Below are 14,038 nucleotides of genomic sequence, written 5' to 3'. Positions count from 1 at the left end.
TTATTTCATTTTAGAGTTCTTGCTTTTCATACTTTCTTACTTCTTCTATTTCAATATCATATTTATTCCATATTTCTATGATATTTTTTCCCTAACATCTCTCATATGGTTCTCTTATTTGATCTTCCACTACCTCCTTAATCTACTCAAATTTAACAACATATTCTCTCTCTCTCTCTCTCTCTCTCTCTCTCTCTCTCTCTCTCTCTCTCTCTCTCTCTCTCTCTCTCTCTCTCTCTCAAAGATTATGAAATTATAAAACACACAAATAATGAAAAAATTTATTTACCTTAAATTGAAATAATTCTAAATACAGATACTGTGAAAATGTTACAATATGATGAATAGTTGCAAATACCATCAGAGTTTGTATCCTTATTTTTCATGAATTAAATTTTCCAAATAAACTAATAATCCAGTTTTTAAATCAATAAAAATAACCCTTTAAGTAACCCAAGAAATTAATAGTGAAGAAGGTAAGACAAAGTCAATCGTGATGGGGAGCCGTTGTAAATATTTGCTGTAGAGTTACTACTAACATATTTAGTCATCCTCATCGTGTTAACAAAACCTTGCATATCACATTGTTTTATGTCTAAACGGCAAGTTTCCTGTTTATTATAATGTCTAACGAATGAATTAAATCCAAATGATTATCTATAGAATATATAACCTAGAAATAAAAGTCTAGCTTAGCTCAAGCCAGGCCTCCTTCTCATGTTTACATGTCACTCAAAGAATGTTATTTTAGAAAGGGACTTCATTTTCAATCACAGAATGATGTAAATGGCTTATTATTTCACAATATAAAGTATTGATATCGTGTCTAATGAAAGATGAATGAACTTGATGGTGTATAGCAGTATCTTTTTTTATTTACATTAGTTCTACAGATTTGCCTGAATATTGTAATGGACCCCATTAGAATATGAAGGTTTTTGATCAGCGGGAAAATTGAAGGTATTATTGTACTGTAATCCATAATAGTCAGAATTGCAATAAAGTAGTAAACGAGTACATAGTTTATGCGTTTGATTCGTAATAATAATGTATATATTCACACGTTATTGTGGCGAGCTGTGACCGTCTGCATGTAGGGTCTGGCAGGCTGAAACTAGATGACCAACACTCTCAACTGCTGCTGGACAAAACCTTTACAGGTTGTTTCCTGATGTGCCCGTCATTTTCTTGAAACCGTTTGTTAGGAGGCCTTAGGCTTGTGCTCCTACTACCATCCTTTCTCCATCAAAAACTAAATTTCCATTCTATATCCATTTGAGTGACTCTTCTTTGTCTGTGTAACCCTTTTCTAGTTCTTGGAATCTTCCTATTTTGGTGTTTCCATCTTTCCATTTAAAGTTTTTCCTCTATAGAACTGAATCTGTGCCTGGTCTTCCTGGCTATCATTGCTGCTGGAGTCTGTTCAGTGCCCTTTGTTTCCTCTAGCAATTCTGCAAAGTTCTTAGCCTGCTTTGTTATTGAAGTTAGTTGGCTCTAGGGCTCCATTATGATGTTGGGCAACCTTTATGATATTTTCATCCTCAAAGCCTTTTAAGTATTGCATTATACTTACTATTGCAGCTCTGTAGGCTTGACTGATTTCAGTTAAGCCTAGTCTACCGTCTCTGCGTGGGAGGTATATTCTGTCCATACACTGGTTTCTATATGTGACTTTGTGCAGGGTGAGAATCTTCCTGGTCTTGACATCTATGCTACCTATCTCTCCTTGTGGCCAGTCTACAATACCAATTTTCTCAGGTGGTAAATCAGAATCTCTAATTTTTTCCTTGGATACTTGGTTTTTATGTCTGCCCCACCCCGCAAGGGACCATTTAACACTTTAAATTTGTCTCCTTTTTTTTTTTTTTTGGTTCCTTCCCTTGATGGTTGCTGGGGTCCAGGATTAACCCTGGATAGGTACGGTGGGTCGTTTGCGACCCCGAGCGTCAAAAAAAAACAGGTTTTTCTCACGTGACTCACCCCTGTGACTGAATTTGTGGGTGATCGACCTGCAGGAGGTGTCTCCCCTACACGCTCTAGTAGTGTCCAGATGTGCATTGCTGTAGCTGTACTCCTTCCCCGATTTCTGAGACGCGTCGGGGTCGTTCGCGTCCGAGTTTACCCTTCTGAGGTAGTTTGCATAATTATCAAAGTTATTACGTATTATGAAATTGTCGTAGAATGGTGCAACTTGTATAGGTTATCAGTTGTGGAAAGTCTTGGTGGATTGTTTGGCTACCATGTGCATGTTTTTTTTTTTAGTTAAAATGTCGTTCATCACCACGAGGACCATTTTACCGCGAGTGCCCCTTTTTCATTTTTTTTCATTTTTTTGCCAAGTCATTTTTCCGTAAGATATTGCCAAATAGTGTCGTAAAACTTTTGCTTGTTTAGTGTTGGAAAGTGTGTCTAGATGATCTGGCTACCCATGCATGACTTTGTTTTTGTCAGATACGACGTAGTTATTGGTATATTGGGTATTTAACTGCGGTTACCAATTTCTGTTTTTTTTTCAATATTTGTAAAAATTACTACGTAGTAAGGAATTGCCGTATATTATTGATTTTTTTTTCATGTTTATGTGTTAGAAAGTGTGCCTTGATGGTTGGGCTAACACGTGCATGTCTTTTTTTTTATCTGAGATGTCGTATATTAGAATGTCGGGCATTTTACCGCGAGTGTCCCTTTTTAATTTTTTTTAATTTTTTTGCCAAGTCATTTTTCCGTAAGATATTGCGAAATAGTGTCGTAAAACTTTTGCTTTTTTAATGTTGGAAAGTGTGTCTAGATGATCTGGCTACCCATGCGTGATTTTGTTTTTGTCAGATACGACGTAGTTATTGGTATATTGGGTATTTAACTGCGGTTGCCAATTTCTGTTTTTTTTCAATATTTGTAAAAATTTACTACGTAGTAAGGAATTGCCGTATATTATTGATTTTTTTTTCATGTTTATGTGTTAGAAAGTGTGCCTTGATGGTTGGGCTAACACGTGCATGTCTTTTTTTTTTATCTGAGATGCCGTATATTAGAATGTTGGGCATTTTTCCGCGAGTGCCCCTTTTTATTTGTTTTGCCTTTTTTTGCTTAGTCATGTTACCGTAAGGAATTGGCAAGTAGTGTCGCAAAACTTATATTTTTATAGTGTTGGAAAGTGTTTCTAGATGATCTGGCTACCCATGCCTATTTTTTTTTTAGCCAGATATGGCGTATATATAAGTATGTGTTCGATTTTCCTGTGATTGCCATTTTTTCGTTTTTTCCCATTTCTTTCAAAACTACTACGTACTAAGGAACCATCACAGGGTAATATTTCATTTATATGTTTATTTGTCGGAAAATATGCCTTGATGGTTTGCCTAGCACGTGGCTGAAATTTTTTTTTTCTGAAATGCCGTATATTAGAATGGCCATTTTTCCACGAGTGCCCCTTTTTATTTGTTTTGCATTTTTTTGCTTAGTCATGTTACCGTAAGGAATTGGCAAGTAGTGTCGCAAAACTTATATTTTTATAGTGTTGGAAAGTGTTTCTAGATGATCTGGCTACCCATGCCTATCTTTTTTTTAGCCAGATATGGCGTATATATAGGTATGTGTTCGATTTTCCGGTGATTGCCATTTTTTCGTTTTTTCCCAATTCTTTCAAAATTACTACGTACTAAGGAACTATCACAGAGTAATGATTCCTCTAGATGTTTATTTGTCGGAAAATTTTGTTTACTTTTTTTTTGATTGAATATCATCAAATTTTTTTAGCTAAAATATTGTTTTACATTTTTGTTTTCGATTTTATTTCCCTTTAAAAAAATTTTTTTGGGTCAGAATTTTAATTTTATAGTCGTAAAATAATCGACAATTATCCAGCAACCCACCATACAATTTTTATGCATATCCAATAATAATTAGATTAGTAAATAACACCTTGAAATTGACATACCCTTCCTACATTTCAAGTGGCAGATTAGGGAGTCTGAGTCAGTGTGGTTGGCGGCCATTTTGTGGACATATCCGAAGCGTAAGCTGCCCTATCTATATATATTCTTGTTCCCTATAGAATTTGTGATATTTTAGTATATTTTTACCTGCATAAATATCATATTATATATTAAATATATGTATTTTTTTACGAAATTTCCAAGTACTCAAAAAATTACCTTTAGATATGGCCCCTGATATAAATGTAATTTACAAAATAATGAAGATTTTTTTACATATTTCTATTTTAGGATAACATATGTTTATTCCCTAAAAAAATTAGCCACTTTCTATTTCATTTGGGTACCCAAAAAAATTCATGAAATTTGGACAATTTTTTTTGGCCAAAAAAAGTTACCCTTTTTTTCTCATTTCAGATCTTCACCTCCATGGGTCTGACTTCATCCAAAATACATCAAGATGTGTCCTAAACATTCAAGAATCAATTCCTAAAAGGATTTGTGTATATATGTATAAACTTTTTTTTTATGAATTTTTATGTCAGGTCTTTTTTTTTTTCTACTTAATTTTTTTAAATATTTATAATAAATAGTTTTTCTGCAGATGAGTAGTATTTATCTTTACAGTTGTTTTAAGCATTCATTGAAGTTTTTTTTGGCAAAAGAAAAAAGGAGGTTACTGCAAAAACTGATTTTTCAAGAATTTTTTTTGGCGTCGGGGTCGTTCGCGTCCGAGTATACCCTTAAAGGGGTGTCCGAGGACCGTACCTATCCAGGGTTAAGACTTGGCTGATCTGGTGGGAATCCCTGTGTGAACTCCTAAATGTCCAGCGAGATGGTGTTTCAAAGTAAATGCTTTGCTACAGACATCGCACTTGTATGGCTTCTCTCCTGTGTGAATTCTTAAATGTTTAGTGAGACCTCCTTTTACATTGAATGTTTTGCTACAGACATTACATTTGTATGGCTTCTCTCCCGTGTGAATTCTTACATGTACAGTGAGATGTGCTTTTGTAGTAAATGTTTTGCTACAGATATTGCATTTGTGTGGATTCCCTTCCATGTGAATTCTTAAATGTGTAGTGAAATTATATTTTAAAGTAAATGTTTTGCTACAGACATTACATTTGTATGGCTTTTCTTCCATATGAATTCCTACATGTCCAGTGTGAAGTTTTTTTGTAGTAAATGCTTTGCTACAGACATTACAAGAGTATGGCTTCTCTCCAGTGTGAATTCTTAAATGCAAAGAAAGACTATATCTATCACGAAAAGCTTTCCCACATTCACTGCATGTGCATCGCTTTCTAACTAGAGCATTGGAGTTAACATTACCAAAGACCCTTTTTTTTTATCTTTTTCTCATTTATTTGATTCACCTCTTGATTCAAAACATCTTTCTGTAATAATTCTCTTCCACTGATTACACATGAAATTCTTCCCTTTTCTTTTCCTTTATCCTCTTTCACAACTGTCCCTAAGTAAGTGTCTACACTTTCCTCATCATCGACATCCCCTTTAAAACTTAATGAACCGTTTTCACTCAATGATGCATCATACTCGTAGGAATTTTTCAAGTAGCTTTCGCTAGAATCGAACATTTCTGGCTCTACTTTGACTTCCATTTTTGGATCCAAGAAAAGAGCGCCATCATTAAAGAGAGCAACACTGCCAGATGTATCATTATTTTCAAGATCGACTGCAGGTGAAAATAGATCTTCAATTTCACTTTTCATTGAAAATTCAAAAGGTGGTTCAGAATTCATCATCCTCTCCATATTACAAGATGACAAACCCCTAATATTATTTTCAATAGACTTCAAAGAGGAAATTAAGACTAAACTTCCTATTCTCAGATATCACACTGTACAACAAAATCTTCCAACATGACCCTTTCTTTTCCAGTCTTACGTCTCTTGCATATACCTTCAGTAGCTTACAAGCTTTAGCAGCAAGAGGTGGATGATTCCTTCCTTTGAGATGAAAAGTCTGGAAGAAAAGAATACTACAATCAGTTGGAGAAGAGGAAAACTCAATAAAATTAATGGAGTTTTCTAAGAAATTAAAATAAATTCATAAAGTTATGTAATTTGCCTTTTTTCTAAACATACAAAACACTGTGTTCTATCTGTTCTTGCTACACATTTCAGGCATCTAAAAATCTCATATCCTCTGTAGATTCTATATTCCACAGTATTTCCTGTAACAATATTGGTTTCATTCTTTAAATAGTTTTCCCCTTGCTCTTCAAAAAGACAGACGTTTAATTCATTGTCTTATTTCCTTTACTGTACTTCCTCTCCAGTCACCATCAAAATTGTCTTGCTAATACTGCTATGCACCTCTGAGCCTTCCTCCAGAATAATGAACAGCAAAAGGCTTTATAGTAATCTTGCACAGACACGAAAATTTACCACAAACTCTTCCATATCACTCCCCCTGTCTTTGCTTTGGTTCTACTGTTATGGCAAAGTAACATTACTCACTTGGTAAGTTGTTTCTGGTTGCCTTTGTGTTGTCCAGTGCCTTCTTAAGACCTACAGATACCCTCCATCCCTGTGAAGATGGACCAGGAATTCTGCAATTTTATGCTGAGAGGGTCTGGATGAAGAATGACCTTTCATCTGGCACCAACGTAAAAAAAACTGCCCATTGGACTTGATAAACTCAACATGTAGAGCATCAAATGACTTAGGCTCAATTGACGAAAAGCCTTCTTACCTTGAAAACCTCCTGACAGGCTCCAAGCATGAAGATGAAGTATGTGGAGCCCCTGATGAAGACAAAGAAAGTGAGGCTGTTTGAGTAGATCTGGTCTCTCTAGCAATCTGACAGGAGGCTTCACTAGGACCTTAAAAAGGTCTGGGAACCAGTCCTTCCGAGGCCAGAAGGAAGCGATGAGGGCCAAGGAAAGACGACTGGTTTCCCTCGCCGAGTTAAGAACAACCCCGATCAGAGAGAGGGGGGAGGTGTACACCTGAAGACTTCCCAATCTTGTAAGTAAGCATCTGTCCTTCTGGGGATACTTTAATGAAGAGAAGACGACTTGGCAACCAAATTTTATTCCAATGAATAATAACTAGACAGAAAAATTAATAAAAATAAAAGGGCACACTCATTGGGCACTCCTATATCAATACAAAAACACAAGTACCTTTTTTTTTTTTTAAAGACACCCCCACACATGAAAATAACAGATAAAAGACCTTTTTCAAATACAATTCTATTAGGTTTATGATGCAAATTTCTTAGCATTTAACACCAAGAAAGAGCCTTTTTGGTCAAGGTCAAAGTATTCAAACGATGTTCAAAGCTTGTTACATAAAAAACCTCAAGTTTGGAACTTAAAGATTTAAGCTTGGAACATAAGATAGTTTCAAGCTTTTGACATAAGAAATTTCCAAGCTTGTTACATAAGAAAGCTTCAAGCTTAAAGGAGAACCACGCTACATTGTGGTTCATTATCTCCTAAAGGAGTCAGAAGGGTTTGGACATTGACAACCCTTAACTTTGACTGCTGCTGAACTCTTTCTATACCACTTTATGGTCACTTGTTTCTGGGGATGTGTATGTGAAACACTACCCATGGAAAATCTGTCAATATATATGAGGCAATTATATTATGATGGGAAAACGACAGTCAGTGATAAGAATAATCATGAGATAGAAATGATACATGATAAATGGTATCCAGCCTTTAACCTATTTTCACTGAAGGGTCCACTTACAGTCTGTGAACTATACAGAATCAATAAACACTATGGTAATGAATGCTATGCAATCATTTTCTCTGGTCAAGCAAGAGATAACTGGCAAGAAAGAGGTTGCCTAACTGTGAAACACAAAGGATTATGTCTCATTTTATAGTTCCAAAGCAGGCGAAGGCAAAGGGGAAGACTACTCTGCGGACAAGGTGGCAGAAACTCAAGGATAGCCAAGGACAGCACTCATCGGCAACAGATCCACCTCAGACGAAGCCGATGTCCACTTCCTCTCAGCACCTGGATGGAGAAGCTCCAACAACGCCTCGTTTGACAGGGGACCAGCCATACCCAATGATGGATACACCTGTAAATTATCAGAAAAAGAGCAGCCACTCCCCGAGGGGAGGGCAATACCACTTCTCCAGGGGAAACAGTTACGTTCCTTAAACCCCAAAATTGACCTGATGTCAAGTGATCTATGCTTCTGCTTGACCGTTCCCCGGGAGACTGATCGAGCAGGAGATTTGGGGAGAGATTGGGAGGGGGGTATGAAGAAGGCCGAAGTTTCTTCGACTTCGAGGAACACCCTCAAGACAAAGAATCTCTCTTAGACTTCTTGCACCTACGTCCAAAGCACTTCCACTGTGAGGCAGACCACCTCCAACACTCAGGGCAGGTGTTGCCTCGGTCACAATACGCCCTACGCAAGCTATATGTTGAAATATTTAGAAGTGTGACCATCCAGGTAAAAGTTATTCCGAGTCTTTTATAGTAAAAACTGTTGTAACCAAGACTTTCCCAATACCACCTCACCAGGGTATGGGGACGCGACAGTATTAGTTTTATACTATCTACACAAGGGAGCATGGTTTACCTGCTGTGGTTTGAGGTCAGCTTATGCAGAGAACCAAGGATGCTGCTTTCCCCAGGAGAGAGGACGATGAAGAAAAGAATTCACACTGAATAAAACCGGATACAGTGTCCTCAACCTTCTGATACTTGTCCAATAAGGAGCATACATTTTATACCAGCTATTGTGCAGCAAACACAGGGTCAATAGAAAACGTATCGAGCCTCCTGTGGGTCATATCTTGCAGGCAGTGGGCTGTGAGTGTTCTTACATTTCCACACCCCAGCCTGAAGAACCTGTCACTGAGAAGTTCCTCTTCAATGCCAGGGATGTAGCTACGCCCGACATAATGAGCTCTGGGGCGAGTGAAGGATTCAGCGCATGGTCTATGACCTTGCAAATCCATGCTGAGATGGTGTTCTTGGTGACACTCCTCTTGGTCCTCCCTGTTCTGACAAAGAGTGCAGGCACATGGGGACGGGCTGTGGCTGTTCTCTTAAGGTACAGCCTCAAACTCATCTCTGGGCAGAGTAAGAGATGATCAGGGTCATCTGTTACAGAACAAAGACTCAAAATCCGGAAGGAGTCGAATCGAGGATCCGCTACTCCCGGGTTCTGAGTCTTGGCAACAAACTCAGGAACGAAGATGAACGTTACCTCTCTCCCCTCCCCTTGAATGGGAGATGTTGTATGAGAGACCACGAAGTTCACTGACTAGCTTGGCTGAAGCCAAAGCTATCAGGAACATCATCTTCCAGGTTAGGTGGTGATAATGGTTTATACGGAGGTCTCTTTAGAGACCTGAGAACTCGAACCACGTTCCATGGGGGAGGTCTCACTTCAGACAGAAGACAGGTAAGTTTATAACTCCGTATGAGTAAGGAAAGTTCTAGCGATAAAGAAATGGCCATTCCATTCAGTCTAAAGGCGAGGCTTAAGAAATGACCATTCCATTCAGTCTAAAGGCGATGCTTAAGGCTGAGCGATAGCCTTTCACCGCCATGACTGACTGGCGCATTTCTTCACGTAAATACACGAAGAACTCTGCTATTGCTGGAATGGTGGCATCGAGAGGAGAAATACCCCTTCCACAACACCAACCACAGAATGGAGGTCTCTTTAGAGACCTGAGAACTCGAACCACGTTCCATGGGGGAGGTCTCACTTCAGACAGAGGACAGGTAAGTTTATAACTCCGTATGAGTAAGGAAAGTTCTAGCGATAAAGAAATGGCCATTCCATTCAGTCTAAAGGCGAGGCTTAAGAAATGACCATTCCATTCAATCTAAAGGCGACGCTTAAGGCGGAGCAATAGCCTTTCACCGCCATGACTGACTGGCGCATTTCTTCACGTAAATACACGAAGAACTCTGCTATTGCTGGAATGGTGGCATCGAGAGGAGAAATACCCCTTCCACAACACCAACCACAGAAGACTGTAGGGCAATCTTAGCCCTGGCACCCTTCAGCTCCTGAGACCAACGCAAGGCGGCACTGGTCTTTGCCCTCTCGAGGGAGTATCTCTGGGTTGGTAAACAAATTGAGAACCCTCATGAGAGTCTGAACCTGCCAGAATGCATGTTACGACACTTTCTGCTCTCCTTCCGACATTGAACTGGCAACAAAGTCTCCTTCTTCCACACCCAAGAGCTCTTCTCGGAGTGGGTTGCGGACATCCCTTGAGTGACTGGCTGCATCTGTAGAATTAGAGGTCCTTGAAGAGGACTTTGGAAGAGTCTTGGAGTCCTTAGGTTCCTTCCGAGGAAGGAGGTAGGACTCAAGCATTGAAGGCCAGATTGTCATGTCCCTCATGACTTCCCACGGTTGTGAAGAACTATCCGTGCGAGGAGAAACTTCCTCCGAAGATGGAAGAGAGGAAGCCCCTCCCTCACGCAAGTCTCTCGGCAGAGGTGAGTTAGGAGAGTGTCTGGTGGAAGATGCAGAAAAGCAGGCCTTGTTGGCCTAACAGGATTCAGCTTTACCCTTAGGGAAGTGACTGCATCTGAGACTCCTCTCTTCCTTTACAGGGGAGAACAAGAAGCTGTGGTTCCTTGCAATATGTCTGCTGGAGCTGTAAGGTTGCTCCGATGAGCTGGCAGACAGAGCAGGCTTGAAGGCTTGCACCAATACTCTGAGCATAGCATTGAACCACGGCTGCTGACTGACTGACGCACTGTCAGAAAGATCCCCTGAAGGGAAAGGGACCGAAGGTTCCCTGTCAAGAGTCTCTGCTGTTGATGGGTCCACCATTGAGGAAGGCAGCTTTGGGATCCTGAACCCTTCTGTGAAGACCCCTTCCCCTTTCCCTGCTAGTAGCACTGTAATGCATTTGCGGGGATGGGAATGAGGCGATGGTCACCTGTCAATTTGATGTTCAATAAACATAGGAGCTTGTAGAAGCCTGCTCATGGCCATGGCGCAAGTGCGCCGGTGAGCGTAGGCGCATAGCAGGCACTGGTGGGCCGGAGAGATCTTGAGTGCAGAAGAGTGGTGGCACGCGGGAGAGCGCTGCGGAGCGCTGGGGTGCAGTAAGGCACTGCGCAGGAGGATGCTGGTGCGCAGTTTCCGGTGAATGCGTAGGAGAGCACTGGCACGCAGGTGGGCGTTGGAGAACGCAGGCGAGCTGGAGGGTGCTGATGAGCTGGAGAGAGCTTAGGCACATGCTGGTTTGGAGAGCGCTGATGTCTTGTGGAGCGCTGACGAACATGAGCTGGGGAGCACTGTTGCACTGCCAAGCGTAGGTTGGCTGGCGAGCGATGGCAAACGCTGCTCTTTGGAATGGAAGGGCTACGCTGAAGAGCGCAGGTAATCGGTAGATCGCTGGGGGGTTGGAGGGTGCTGAGGACGAGCAGGAGAAGGATGATGGTCAGGCAAAGGTCGAAGCACTGGAGAGTGAAGACGCTCAGAAAGTGTTGGAATACAAGATGGCGCTGACATGCTGTGTGAGAGCACTGGTGCACTACAGGGCGCTGGCGAGCTGGAAAGTGTTGGCACGCAGCTGAACGCTTCGGAAGAATATCTGGATGATGTACAGGAGACAGGAAGGATGACGGCAGGTCAGCACAAAGGTCGAACTGGACCAGGGAAGTGCCCTTAGGAAGGGCGAACATCCACTGATAGGGATCGCAAACAATCCACAGAAGAGTCCACGGCCGAGGACTAGCAGCAGTGTCGTCAAGATAATGACCAGGAATGGGCGAAGGTTGAAGGCCAGAAGATGACTAAAGCAGAAGCTCCTCTGCGGGGGACATCTGCAAAGACAAGGCCAAAGAAGCGCCTTTTCACCAATGGTCAAAAGCAATCTCTCAGGCGAAGCGGAGGGTGAGCTCTGAGACGTGGGAACAGCAAGCTAACCTATACCAGCAATCCTCAGAAGAGGAGTCTCTATGAAAGAACTCCCCCGATTGGTGAGAGTCACTCACAGGAGACAGATGAAGGACTTAGCTTCCCCCTCGAAGGATGGACAGAACGGTGGAAGGTTGGGAAGCAGAAGAAGAGGTCTTGTGTTTATTTTCCCTTCAAAGGAACCTTAGAAAGATAAATACTCCGCTTTGACTTCTTCCGGCGTTGCCCAAACCTTTCCCACTGGGAGCCAGCTCACTCCCGACACTCATTACACTTATTACCACAATCACACCGTTGACCTCTCCAGGTGGGACAAAGTGTGTGGAGGTTGGTGTCCGCGGCCGACATGAAGGTACCGCAGGGCCAACCTTCAAGTCCAGAGCAGGTACGCATGGTGGCAAAAGTCAACACAAACACATACTATTAAAGAGAAAGAACAGACAAAAACCATTAATGGCAGTCCAAAATATAACTTGGTGATGGATGAAGAATGACAACGAGCTAAAACCAAAGTGACCTAAATCACTATTGTGTAAGATGGAGCGGTAGCAAGCAACCCCCCCCCCCCACTATCCCTACTAACTAGCGGAATGGGTAGTTAACCCTTGCTACAAGTCTTATGGCTCATCTTCCAGCCTCACTGAATGTAATATACTTATAAATAGCGAATGTTTGTATAAAGTGATGGAACAAAGAAATATTTCTTAAAAGTTACATAAAAAAAATATTGCATTTAATCCTTTAGTCTACTATATTTCATATACAAACATAGAAAACAAACTTGACCAGAAATTAAACCCAAATGATTGCACTTAGTACAGTTAACATTAGGGTGAGCTATGAGCCAAAACAAATTGAATTTCCAAAAACAAACCATGACAGCCTCTGGACATGATGACTTCTCTGTACCACAAATACAATCAATTGAATAACATCAGATATTCAATTGTGTAAACTCCCATTAATACTGAAACCTGTAGAATTTATTCTTAAATAAATTGGGTTATGGATTTTACCCACAAGACCCAGCCCTGGGACTTGGAATATTTCTCAGCAAAATATCTTTAAATCTTAACTTCATTCTTGTGAAACCTGAATACAGTACTGTACTAAGAATGCTGTAAAATCATTTGACGAGAAACTCTCTCTCCAGAAAGACCAATGCAGACTTGAAATGTTTGAGAAGAGCATTTGAGGAAATGAAAGAGAAACCAAATATCTCGATATTTTAATGAAGATTCTCCTCTCAAGGACAATCCAATGGAAAATTATAAAACCTAAACTAATCACTAAGACCATAAAAGAAATTACATCAAGAAAATCACATAAATCTTAAAAAATACTTTTCTACCTTATTACTATATTTATATTCAAACCTCTAGAATAAAGCTACCTCCATACCATAGTACTTTGTAAATAATTGCATGGCTTCATATTCCAATATGAGCAGACTGGCTTTTAATTCTTCCTTCCTGCTAACATTCATAACTTCACTATAGTACAAAACGCAGGTAGAATCATCCAGTATTACTTTAAAAAAGAGACAATGTCACCAGCATTGTTTCAAAAGGCTTAATGCTGTATATTATTCTCTAAGCTTTATTTAGGCTGTGACCAAGCCAATCAACTACTGCCCCTGCAACTGAATCAGTAGATATTTACAAGTTCAAACTTGATACAAATGTTTTTCTGTTGACGATGTTTCATTTCCTGGTTTTTATAATGCTTATTAATTCAACATTGTTATCTATCTTAAAATAATTTAATTTTTCTCTTATATACTGTAGTTTATTCTGGTTTTCATAATGCTTATTTATTCAACATTGTTATATATCTTGAAATAATATCATTTTTCTCTTATATAGTTTATTCTTTACATTCCTATTTCTTCACTACACCAGACTGTCAACTATTAGGTCCCTTGGGGTAGTGGCAATTTGCTTTTGTCCTTTGGCTTCTAATAGTAATAATTATGCTGATATGATAAATTTGAAAATAATTTGTATTTTTCCTAACTACTGTATACAAACCTGGAGCTTTTTACAGCGGAGATGCATTTTGGCAACAACTGGAACTAGCTGTAAAACTTTTGGCTACTTAGCGAGAGGATAGCGAGAGTTGGACCAACCACTCTGCTCACACCACCACTTGTAACTGAGTCACTGTGCAATTGCAGCAGAACTTCCTGGGGGAAGGTGATGGCG

At 40.1% G+C, this 14,038-nt stretch overlaps 1 protein-coding gene across 1 annotated transcript in view; it reads right to left on the bottom strand.

Annotated features, from left to right (window-relative positions):
* Positions 1-14,038, bottom strand: part of LOC137637607 (zinc finger protein 721-like) — a 313,366-nt gene that overhangs the window by 43,813 nt on the left and 255,515 nt on the right. Inside the window, 3 exon segments of the mRNA XM_068369755.1 lie at positions 4,721-5,246; positions 5,431-5,752; positions 6,657-6,708. Of these exon segments, the coding sequence (XP_068225856.1) occupies positions 4,721-5,246; positions 5,431-5,752; positions 6,657-6,708 (900 nt within the window).

This window comes from Palaemon carinicauda, unplaced genomic scaffold (genome assembly GCF_036898095.1).
Source record: "Palaemon carinicauda isolate YSFRI2023 unplaced genomic scaffold, ASM3689809v2 scaffold88, whole genome shotgun sequence".
NCBI classification, from domain to species: domain Eukaryota; kingdom Metazoa; phylum Arthropoda; class Malacostraca; order Decapoda; family Palaemonidae; genus Palaemon; species Palaemon carinicauda.
This window is presented reverse-complemented; position numbering and strand designations above follow the sequence as displayed.